The 13,395-nt window shown below is 28.5% G+C and overlaps 1 protein-coding gene across 1 annotated transcript in view; it reads right to left on the minus strand.

The window, feature by feature from the left end:
• Positions 1–2,878: 2,878 nt before the first annotated feature.
• LOC148278992 (uncharacterized) overlaps positions 2,879–13,395 on the minus strand; it is a 99,768-nt gene continuing 89,251 nt past the window's right edge. The window contains exons 5-6 of the mRNA XM_088230603.1: positions 5,684–5,885; positions 2,879–3,104 (exon numbers count right to left, since the gene is read on the minus strand). Coding sequence (XP_088086729.1) covers positions 2,992–3,104; positions 5,684–5,885 — 315 coding nt within the window. The 3' untranslated portion in view covers positions 2,879–2,991. The remainder of the gene's footprint in view (positions 3,105–5,683; positions 5,886–13,395) is intronic.

The raw sequence follows: 13,395 nt of genomic DNA on the forward strand, positions 1-13,395 counted from the left end.
GGAGTAGGCTTAATATATGAAGTGTCGGCAATCCAGAAATATTAGTATGCCTAATGTTGCGATCGGTTCCTATAAGGGCAAATGCCTGTTCTAGAAAACCGATTTGTTGCGGCAAATATGTTTATCGGATATGTTTCCCATGAATAAATATAATGTTAAAGAAATAGAAAAACAGTTATAGCCCAAACGAGAAAAAACAATAAAACAACAAACAGTTTAGGGTAATATAAAAAAATATATATATACTACACGTTGGACTGATTATTCCTATGCGACAAAATTGACGTCTTGTATTCTGTTTTCCGCACCCCAAAATTAAAATATTTATTTTTATTTTTTAAAGTTTGACATTTTACAACAGAGATGAAGAACATTTAAGAGAAGGTAATATAGAAGTCGAGCATCTACAGGGCTTATGACCTGTCAATGGCTGGTTTAAGTGGCCACTTTACACACTGTGTAACATTCACCGATCTGCCCATATTTGAAGATCTTTATTCCTTCAACTCTTTCATCTGTTGATGTTTGTGAAGTTAATGAGCTGAAACCTTAATTAATGAGGGTGAGATTCATCTCATTAAATTATTTCACCTACATACTAGGCAACGCCTGAAAATGTTATTTTTTCAATTTCAATACTTCTTCATAAACCAGGTGGATTTATCAACAATATTTTGAGTTTGTCCAAGACTTCTATATTACCTTATCTTAAATTGTCTTCATCTCTGTTGTAATATGTTAATACAAACAGCTCCCTGGGAAGTTGAATCCAGTCGTTGTCTACAAAAATTTGGACAAACTCAAAATATTGTTTTTAAAGTATGTTAAAAATATTATTTCAGTGCTACGCATTATGTTATCTTATTAATTATTTTTCATATTTATGTTCCGTACATCCGAAGACGCGATTTTAAAACTTGACGCCTTTCACGATTTTAAGATGATCTTAGATCCTACAATTAACAATATATTAAAAAAAGTGGCTCTTCAATGGTAGATATTTGAATCAAAACTAAATAGACAATTTAAATTATAACATTGACACCTTCAAAGTTAATGTAGCGCAAACAAGTGATTTTTCACAGCAATATTCCCAAGTCACTGGTCCATCACCCAAAACGTTAGAATGATGATATTGTTTTAGTTTATATGTCGTAGCCAGATAGTTATTTTAGGTGAAATACGAGGCTTGTGTAAAATATAAGGTTGTTAATTTTTTTCCGGTTTAAGGCATTTTTATTTGAACTGAAAAATACATCATTGGAAAGATACATTTCTTAGCTATTTTTCAATATAATCACCAATTTTTTCAACGCATTTTTGCTGACGACTAATCCACTTTTGGAATCCAGCTTCAAAGAAGTTCACCGCCAGTCCGTGGACGAATTTGGTGACCGCTTCCTGCACTCTTTCGTCAGTCTCGAAACGTTGTCCAACTAAGTGTTGCTTTATTTTTGGAAACAATTGAAAGTCACTCGGTGCAAGATCAGGGCTGTATGTGTTGAAAAATTTAGTGATTATGTTGAAAAATAGTTAAGAAATTAAGCTTTTCAATGACGTATTTTTCAGTTCAAACAAAAAATGCCACCTGTAAAAAATTTGAGAACCTTATTTTTTACACAGCCCTCGTACATATTGGCCATCAAAATTAGAAAATGGCCAATCGGTGATTAGCCGTATTATTAACATTGAGCATTTTAAATTTTATATATAGCTAACCACGTTAAGCTGCTTTGTAAATTGACGAGAATTTAAGGTATTTTAGAGAGAATGTTAGGGTGACCAAAACAATTTTTGTTTTTTAAGTTTATGTTGGTTTATGTTTTTATAAATTATTGATACGGTGAGGTTAGGTTTGTTTTTTTTCTGCTCTTAAAAATAAATTAGTACGCATTGGTTTTATTCGTTCAGTCATACATCTTATCTCAGAAGTGTTGAGTGAATGTCCGTTTTTCACTCGAAACCACGGTTCCCTTAGCTTCTTTTACATTTTATCGAGACATTTGCTAATTTATGTTGAACTTTTTTACTGCAAGACACCATTTTTACTCAATGACCACGGCATGTGGCATGTGAGGCTTCAAGTGGTAGAAAAATAACTTCGACGAAGTTCGACTAGACCAGATGTTTTCGTCCAAAACGCAAATTGCCTAATGACTGATTTCGGTGGAGTTTTACAGTTTTATTCTAAGTGGCTACCTTTCATACTTAGTTGTTAACGTATAATTCAATAATCTTACAACAACTTCGAGGTATTGGTTGTATTAGTACCAACAATAATATTTAATTTTTGTATTTATTATTTTAAATAAGATTCCATGAGATCGCATGCACCCATAAGATTAAGATGTTTTACCTCTTGTGATTTTTTTTCTTCAATTTAATATGGATAATAACTAAGTGTTTAAAAATAGTCGCATACCATTATAATTGTAAAATTTGTTTTTACATCTACTATTTTTTCGTTTTATTTTTTTCTATTTCATATTTAAATTATAATCAGTTTCGCTTTATTTCATTTCTTGAATATCATTTAACTTTTATAAGTATGTGTTCTTGACTTTTAAAGTTCGATGGCCCAAAAAAATACTTGCATGGCGATGTTGGGTCAAATTAAATCTAGTTGTAAATGTCAGCTTATTACGTATTTTTTTGTTACAATATATTTGTTTATCATCACAATATGCTTTTAATGATGAAAATACGTGTGGAAAAGTTTTCTGTTCTTTTTTTCGTGAATTGGTTAAAGAAAATTACCTTTGAATGTTAATTTTCAGATAATCTATAATTAACAATACTTATTTAATTGGACTCATTGAACTAATTCGGTCTAATTGGATTCATCTCTGGTAGGTATAAGTTAATAAAAAGGACCAAATTTCTTATACATTATTTATTATGCCACATAACACTCAATTTTATATCTAAAATCACATGTAAGTATAATATATAAAATTCATTATAGATTCTAAGCTACTTGCGTTAAATATTTTATTTTACAACGTAACACTTAATTTGAATAAAAATATAGGAAAACAAAATTAACAGGGGGATTACGTAACTTGTTGTCATTACTGGCTGCTTAGCTGAAGAGTTTGAAGTCACTGAAACAAACAAAAAAAAATTTCAAGTTTATGATTTCACATTTCATGTACACTGAAAAAAAAATTTACACGGAGAAAACGTTCCACGCAACACTGTGTAAAATATATTTTAAAGAAAAGCAATGCTCGATATGTTTCCTTGTATAAAAATCAATTTAGGATTAAAGCAGAAGAAATTCTCTACAATTTTTTAAACCTTATTTTTTATATTTAAATATGAGTTCAAAATACTTTTTATAATCTTAACAAAGATTTTTCACTATCACCTTCAATATATACTATAGTACACGCCAAGTAAGTAAAAAAGTGACGTAGGGCAATTTCAGTAACGAATAGTATATATTACTATGACCTATGTTTTAATATTACAATTATATTCTTTAATTTAAAAAAAGTCAAAAAGATTGGGTTTCAGTATGGAAATATTAATCATAATGCTGTTATGATTTTGTTTATTTATTTGTTCATTATTTGAATAATGTAGGAAAATAATAAACCAATATGAAACAATATTGAAATGTATTGTAACAGAGAGAGAAAACATTTTTTTAGAAGAAAATATGGAAGTCTAAGCATTTACACGGCATTTACTTGCCAATGGTAAGGTCATAAGCCCTGTGTTACCTAGATTCTGTATTTCTCTTTCTGAAAAAAGGTTTTCCCTTGCTGCTGCAATTAATTTCAAGCTTAATTACTTCTCATTTGTTTACAAGTATTTTTACATACTCTAAATATGATATAAACAATACATTATTGTAATTAATTACAAATTGTTGATTACGTTATGAATCACAATTTAGTAAACTTATTACTCTCTGTTTTAAACTAAATCTTTATAAATCGTTCTGACAAAAAAGCACCAGTTTCCTCAACAACATACTAAATCATTTTGTAATTTTATTTTGAAAGAAAAAAATGCGTTCTTATAATTTACTCTAGTATTTCAATTATTTGACCATTTTCAAATAGTCGTAAATAACTCACTATTAGAAAACAGGTATCAAGTTGGGGTAGAGTAGGGCTCCAAACTCAGAACTAATAAATTAGGAGTGGTGATTTAAAAAAAATATAAACTTGTTTATTTTCCAAAAAACTGTTTTAAATAAAAATGAAACGCATTTTTGAGAGCTTAAAAGAAACAAAAACAACAAAAAAAATACTCCAAAATCCATGCTTATTTTAAAAGAATAACCATTTATGTATTTTATATTGTAGAAATTACACTTCATCGCCATTTCATAATTTCAGTTTGTTTTTGTCTAACAGGGCAAAACAAATCTGGTTATATAGAACATTATTTTTTTAACGAAATGGGCATAAATAATGACCACAACTTAAGACAAAATTCGCTGAAAAACTCTTTATACGATTTGTTTTAAATATATTTTTTTTATAATTTTATAAATAAAAGCTTTTTTAGAACTCCTTTTTACTAAACTCAATTTTGTTAAAAATAATTTGTTGGGCAAAAGGAAACTTAAGCGATTATATCACAAAACTAGTTGAACATTTAAAATTAATATTTTTAACCGTTTAACTACGTATTTATTTATTAACGGATATGTCCATTTATTTTTTTTATTTTCTTTATTATTATATTATTTAAAATATAAACATGACCATTTTAAAATTAACGATTCTCTCGACAGCTCTAGTTTAAGTAATTAGAGATTAATTTTTTTTTTTTAATTTATGCGTTTTTAAAGTTGACAACAAACCTAATTACAGGGTGTGACGTAATGAATAGATAACCTTGTACCTATAGATAGGAAACACCATGATGATTCAGAAAATAAAAAAAATATGCCTAGTAAAAGTCTCATAGTTTTCGAGTTAATCGACATTTTTAGAAAATTTAAGAAAATGACACCCTTCGTCACTTTTTTCGGTACCAAGATTGCAAATAAAGAAATTTTCTCAATTTGTTTTTTGGATAGTAGTCTGGAATAATATGTGAAATAAGTGTGCATATTTCATGGACTATCATGGTGTCCTCTATCTATAGGTATAAGGTTATCCATTCATTAGCCACACTCTGTATATATCTGTGCCTCATAAACTAAGTAAACAGGTACATTCTGATTAATTTTTAGTAAATAAGGTTCAAATATATTTGAGTGTGTCAAATTCTACGAAGACACCAATAAATTATATTTTTGTAGCAAAAAATCTAGCCTGGCAATTCAGTCAAACGCCGTTGTCAATGAATTCGGTCAGTTTCACACACAAACCGACTGAAGTCACTGACAAAAATTAATTAAAATAATTACTTCCATCTACTGTCAAACAAGTCATTAAAGGAGTAATTTCACTCTTTCAGTTAACAGTTTAAAGGTTTTTGCTCATCTTTTGTGCAGCAATGAAAATATAAAAGTTTTAGACTTGGGTTTTGAACCAATAATAAAATAAATAGAATAAAATGAGTTGACTTAACCAAAGTAAAGGAAAATATGAAACTAGATTTTGTAGGTATATGACACGTTTCAGAAAGACAAGAACCTTTCGCGCCGGCAGGTTTCATCACATCATCTGACACAATTATGATAAACATTTTAAATAAAAAAATAACTAAGTCTTACCTCTTCCTAATCTCGGGGGACCATCGCTCTCCCTTAGAGGCATTTCTGCCACTTCATTGTAAAGGTGTAAAACCTTTGCCAGACACCTGAGGATGGGCGGGCCATCCATATAATGGTCTGGTAGCAGAAGCAAAGAAACTGAAAGCTCTGCCTTATACAGTCCGTCTTCAACTGGCTGCTGGCGAAGTAACCCTGGACTTATCTGTGGAAAAATACAAAAATCACTTTTATCATTCCCTCTCTTGCACCTTACGATACATAGAGCACTGCATTGTTACACCAGCTACAGCTAATCTCAATTATTCTTGTAACTTGAAGGTAAAATTATCAGTGTTACGCTTTAAGTGGCAGTTGGGAGACTGTGAAATAGTATTATTTAAAAAACCTTTTAAAGTTAATATTTTGCTTCATCCATGTCGGAAATCAATCCCGAGCTTAGCAGTTTCGCGAAATTCTATGATCGAATTATTACTTCATAAAAATGTGTACCGCCAGAGACATAATATTTCAATATCATTTATGTATAAATCTGTAAATAAATTATCAGTAAGGGCTCTACTTGAGAACAACTTAATTTGTCAGCATGCGTCGCACTCCGAGTATAAACACAAGTTGGTACATGATTACAACACCTGCTTGGGGACATTATTGTTCAACAAACATTAAATATGTATAAAATGTTCAAAATGCACTTGTCAAATTGATTGCACCCAATTATGTATACAATCAGAGGAATAATACCCCATTTATGTATGATAAATTAAATGTTTTACCAGTTAAGGGTATTTTATGGAGCAAAATTATTATCCAACAGATGTTCAGCTCGATATATAAAAATAAATTAGAACACAGCTATCTAACAAGATTTACATCTGTTGATGGCCTAGTAGTACCAAAATTTAAAAATAAATATGGACAACGTACGTTGGATTATATTGTTCCAAAAGTATTTAATTTGTTGCCACTTGACATGAAAACATGTCATAGTAAAAATAAAATTAAGTTTCTATTACGTAAGTGGTTAGTAGATAAAACGTTCCTATATTGATTTATTATTTATGTAGTATTTATGTAATACATTTTTTAAATTTTTTAATATTCTTCACTTATTATTATTTTTTTACATATATACATTTTTTGAAAAAAAATAATTTTATCCCTCATTAATTACATTTTTGTTATTTTCTTGGGTTAACCTTTTCTTTTCTTTTATTACTTTCTTACTTTCTTATTTCATTTACAAATAAAAAATGTTAGATCTTAATTTTAATATGTACTTTTAATTTTCTTACTATTTTTTATATTTTTTTTCTGTAGATATGAATTGAAATTCTAGATTTACTTTACCTTGTTTAATTTATTTTCTTATCTTGTTTTGATTACATTTATGAGCACACACTATTTATATATGTGTCTATTATTTTTTTTTCTTTCTTATATTTAAAATATATTTAAGTAAATTACTATTTTTTAATTTTAATTGTATTATTTTACTCTACGTTTACGTATACAGTATTATGTCTGTACTCTTCTTATTTGATTATTAATTAAAACTAATGTCTGAGCACCCGATGACAAACTATTATTGAATAGTTTATCGGGACAAAATATATCTTAATACTTTGTTTTCTTTATAATGTATTATAATGTAATAATATGTATATTTTATTGAATAAAGACTCTAAAAAAAAAAAAAAAAAAAAAAAAAAAAAAAAAAAAAAAAAAAAAAAAAAAAAAAAAAAAAAAAAATAGTATGGAAGGACTAGCTTTTTTTAGACATTGCAATAAATATGGCAAAAGGACACTACAATAAAATATATCTAAAATATTTAACATGATACCAAACAATATTAAAAATACAGAGTTAAATACAGGGATTGAGACCTATGTTCAAATTATCATTGATCGATTTTTTTAATATTAGTGATAGATTTAAATGTTTAATAATGTAATAAAATATGGTATAATATGTTTTGTTTTTCAAGTAAAATTATTATTAATGTAGGTAAAGTATGAATAATCGAAGCCATTTTTAAGAACCTGCTGACAAGTTGTTTGTATACAACTTAGCAGAACTTTAATTTAAGACCATTATATAAATATTTTAAAAATATAAATAAAAAAATTTAAAAAAGACTTTTTGCGTGGTAGTCATATGCGTTGATTATTAATTATGTTATGAGGCGAATAAAAATAAAAACAGAAAAAAAATAATGAAAACATAATCATCATGCTCAAAAACCATAAGCCCAACTAAAACACTTAAATGTTCAAGATGTTACTTAAGTGTTCACTACACATGTGTAGGTACCTCATCAACTATATTTAAAAGAATGTCACAAATATCACGCTCTAACTGGAAATGTGAATCATGTAAAGTGCAAGACCTGCGTTCTAGATCATCTAGTCCGCAAGTGATCAATAAGGAATTAAACCAACCCTTCACAACGCAAAATCAAACAGACAATAGAAATTTTCACTCTGATATTCTACATCTTATTGAAACTAAATTCGATGAACTAAAAAACGAACTTAAATCAGAAATGTCATTGATTAAGTGTTCCATGAACCAAATGAGTGATGAAATGACAGAATTAACAAAGAAAATCTCCCAGTTTGAAATAAAAATCACTAAAGTGGATACACTTGAGGAAGAAATCACATACCTAAGAAATAAAATTACTAAGATTGAAGTGGAAGCCAACAATAGAGACCAATTTTCTCGACAAAATAACATAATAATTAGTGGAATACCCGAAAATGTTAAAGAAAACCTTATCAACCTAACTACAAAAATAAGCGAAGTCATCGGTTGCAGTCTACTAAAATCAGACATAGACTTTGTCACTAGAATCAGCCCTAAAAAGCTCGATTCAGATGGAGAAACTAAAAGAAATAAACCAAGAAATATTCTATTAAAACTAACAAAAAGATATTTAAAGGAAGATCTTCTATCAGGTGTTAAAGCCAAGAAAGGAATAACTACCTCGGATCTTAACATCTCTGGTGAACAACGTAAAATTTACTTTTCTGACCATCTGACCCCTATTAACCAACAATTATTGAAGGAAGCGAAAACGTTTTCAAGAGAAAAAAACATAAAATTTTGTTGGGTAAAAAATTCCAAAATATTTATTCGACTAAACGATACTTCTCCATTACATTTAATTACGAAATCTTCAGATATGGAGAAAATAAAACTATAAAAAGGAAATTCCCCTCTTTTTTCCAAAAATATAATGTTATACATGGATCCTCATTCTTGATTAATTTCATTATCATATTATGTATATTATTATTGTCAAACGATAATGATAGTGTTCATCACACATATATTTTCACTTTATTAATTATTTTTTATATCCAATACTCATATTTCATGCATCTATGTGGAACATTTCGAATTATTCCTCATAACGAAGTGATTACAACCTTATTATTTTTATTGATTCTCATATTTTGTATAATATTACTATTCCTAACTGAAAAGGTCATCTTGATTTCTTTTCAATTGTTTGTTCTACACTATTATTTTGTATCTCAAAGGGCACGACTCTAAAATTATATTACCAAAATGTTCGTGGACTACGAACTAAAACTAATCTTCTTTTCAACTCAATTTTAAATAATGAATATGATGTGATAGTACTGACAGAAACATGGCTATGCAGTAGCATCAGCAACCGAGAAATATTTGATGATAGGTATACCGTTTTTAGGAGAGATAGAAATTATGCAGAAACAGGTCAAAAATTTGGTGGCGGCGTGATTATAGCTGTCCGAAAGATTCTTTTACCAGACAGTCATTTAAATTGGTCAACTATAAATGAAGATTTATGGGTTTCAATTCCAACTTATTCCAAACATAATATATTCATATGTTCTACATACTTACCCCACTGTCGTTATCATCTTGAAGATATAAAACGCCACTTTGAGAATGTTTCTAGTATTATGTACAAATATCCTGATGATTTATTCATTCTACTAGGAGACTATAATGTACCTAATATAAATTGGAAATCTAATTCTGAGGTTAATTACCTTTCTCCGTGTGAATTTAACGATTCACTTAGCACTAATTTAATTGATAAAATAAACTTTTTGAATCTCAAGCAATTTAATTCCCAAAATAATAGTAATAATCGCATACTTGATCTCATTTTAAGTAACAGTGACCTGTGCAATGTAATAACCTGCGACGATCCTCTCGTTACAGAAGATGTTCATCACAAATCACTTTGTATTGATATCACTGCAAGAATAGAATCAAATGACGCAAAAAGTGGTTCTAGACTTAAATTTTCATATCATTCGGCAAATTATATAGCAATAAATGAACTACTCTCGGAAGTAAATTGGAACGATAAATTTGAGGGACTAGATATAGAAAAAGCGACATCAGTATTTTACTCCATACTTAATGATGCAGTGACTTTATTTGTACCAACTAAGACGGTGAAATCTTGTGAAAAATTTCCAAATTGGTATTCCGCATCACTAATAAAAATAATAAATGAAAAACTTAAATACCATAAAAAATGGAAAACTTATAAAAACCTTGCAGACTATAAAACATTTTCTCTTCTCCGTTCACGCCAGAAACAAGAAGCCAAAAATTGTTATGACCAATACATTGATCAAACTGAATTAGCTATTCAGAAAAATCCTTAACAATTTTGGTCATTCGTTAAATCGAAAAAATCTCTAAGTTATTATCCAACTGAAATGTTTCTTCATGATACAAAGAGTGATAACGTGCAAAGCAGTTGCGAGTTATTTTCTACCTTCTTTCAGTCTGTTTTTATTAATAACGACATTGATTTACCTATTGTGGACTCTAGAAATGTCATTGACTTCAAACTGTAACATTTAATTCTAAATTAGTTCTTAAATATTTAAATGATCTAGATCCTTCAAAAGGAGCAGGACCTGACGGATTTCCTACGTTTTTCATAAAAAGATGTGCAACGCAATTGGCATGTCCGTTGTCATATCTTTATAACCTATCATTAAAAGAAGGTAAATTTCCAATGTGCTGGAAGAAATCTCACGTTACTCCTGTCCATAAAACTGGTGATCTACACAATATTGAAAATTATAGACCCATATCCAAAATTTCAATTTTTAGCAAATTAATGGAAAAAATCATCACTGAACAAATTTCTCCAGCGGTGAAGCACTTCATTGATCCAAACCAACACGGTTTCTTTAAAATGCGAAATGTTTCTACTAATCTTGCTGAATTTACAGATAGGGTTCTAAACGTAATGGGCAGCTGACATCAGGTCGACGCTCAGTATACAGATTTTAGCAAGGCTTTTGATAAAATCAGTCACAAAATCCTTCTTCACAAATTAAAATGTTATGGCTTTCACGGTAATCTACTACGTTGGATTGAATCTTATTTAAAGTATCGCCTCCAATCAGTTGCACTATTAAGCTATCAGTCTTCATTTAAACAATGCTATTCCGGTGTACCCCAGGGATCCCACTTGGGTCCATTATTGTTTATTCTTTATATTAATGATATGGGTAACGTCTTTAAATTTTCCGAATACAAAATATTTGCCGATGACACAAAAATATACAAGAAAGTTACTTCCCTACAAGATTGTCTTGATATGCAAGAAGATCTTGAAAACTTCTCTACTTACTGTGTAAATAATCAGCTCATATTAAATCCGCTTAAATGCAAAACAATTACCTTTACGAGAATAAAAAATCCGATAGATTATTCGTATTCTCTATCGGGTACAGTCTTGCACCGTGTCCAAGAAATACGAGATCTAGGTGTAGTTCTGGACTCAAAAATGACATTTCAATCACATATTGATAAAATTATTGAAAAAGCATATAAAATGTTAGGTTTTATTACACGAGTATCTAAGCCTTTTAAAAATGATCTAACAATAAAAAATCTTTATTATAGTTATGTAAGAACCCATCTTGAATTTGCGTCTATCGTTTGGAATCCACAATACATTACTTATATTGACAGGCTGGAGAAAGTACAAAACAAATTTTTAAAACATTTGAATTTCCGATGCTCTCTTATATTTCCAAATCATGACTTATCTGGACGTTTTCACAAACTGATTAACCTCGAAAAAAGGAGAACATTAATGGACCTCACATTCCTCTATAAAATTATTAACAGTCTAGCTGATTCGTCCCAGCTCCTAAATAAAATTCATATTAACTGTCCATCACGTGCCCTACGAAATCACCCAACCTTTAGAATACCTAGTGTCAATACGAACTATTGCCAGAATTCGTTTTTACACAGATCGTGTTCCACTTTTAACAGCTTTTTTAACCATATAGATATATATCATACAGGATTACAATTATTTAAAAATAGTGTATTGAAAACTTTTGAATAAAACTCCGGTTGGTCCCTTTTTCTCTTATATTACTCAAATTACATACATTCATATTATTATTATAAATTAAATTTCTCTTTTGAAATTTTGTATTACTTCTAAAATCGCTTTAATGAAATTTTTATCGACTTCTCTTGGTTTAAAATCTTCTCCTTATATTGCTTTTCAAATTTTAAATGATTACTTGCCATAAGTACTTGTTATTCCTTCTTTATTTTTTCTTTTTTCTCTGCTGCCATTGGCATGTTTTTAAACTTGTTATACTTTTAAACTACTTTTAATTACTTATATTATATATGTTCATAAAATCAATATATTGCTGCTCTTACTATAATGTGTCATTAATTTTGAAGATGTTTTTAAATTGACCTAAATTTAAATTTACTGTCTTATATTTCACTTAAAGATTCTTCTCATCGTTTCTTTGAATCCCTTAAAATAAATATGTGTTTATGTTTTTCCTTTTTTAAAAAAAAAAAATGTTATTACTATTTTATTTTATTTTTACATCTCAGTATGTTTTTCATTCTTTATTTCCATTCTTAATTCTTAATTACTCTTACAAGTTTTCTTCATTTTTAATATTATTTCCATTTGTAAATATTCACTACAAACTACAAACCTTAAAATATATTTTTTTTCACTTAAATTTAAATTTTTAAACAACTTTCATTTATAGTTTCTTTTTCCTTCTCTTTTTTATACTTTCATAATTAACATTAGATTTAATTGCTTTTTAATATGGAAACTTCACTGTTCCATTAGAATTAAGTCCAATTGTGTAAAATATAAACTTTTGTAACTGTACTGTATGTTTCCTGAATAAAAGAAAAAAAAAAAAAAAAAAAAAAAAAAAAAAAAATTATCATAATGATCATATTCGCTAACAGTGGTTCTTGCTGAAGCAATTTTTTTCATTTTTTTAAATCTGTTGTTTAAATAAGAAGTTGCGTCAATATTTACATGAAGGTACCATGGTTGTAGTTCAATTGTGGAGTCTCTAGAGTCTTAAAAGTTGACGCCAATGAAATATTTCTCATATGGTAAAGTTAGGTCTATGAAAATTAACCAACAAATCTGGAAGTATTGTAAGCTAATGTAACATCCATCATTTCAGAAATAACTTCGGATTTGTTTGAAAAAGTGCTCAAAAATTAAGGACCGTTTTTACAAAATTTGATTTAAAAAACTACACCTTACAACTAAATTATTTATAATTTATGTATAGTTTATATTTTTATTATTCTTGTACTTCATTAGCACCCAATACAAATTATTGAAATAAAAGAACAATATACACGATAAAATATCGTAGTTTTGGAAAAA

This window comes from Micrasema longulum, unplaced genomic scaffold (assembly GCF_059751315.1).
Source record: "Micrasema longulum isolate JH-2025_06_02 unplaced genomic scaffold, ASM5975131v1 h1tg000795l, whole genome shotgun sequence".
In the NCBI taxonomy this organism is placed as follows: domain Eukaryota; kingdom Metazoa; phylum Arthropoda; class Insecta; order Trichoptera; family Brachycentridae; genus Micrasema; species Micrasema longulum.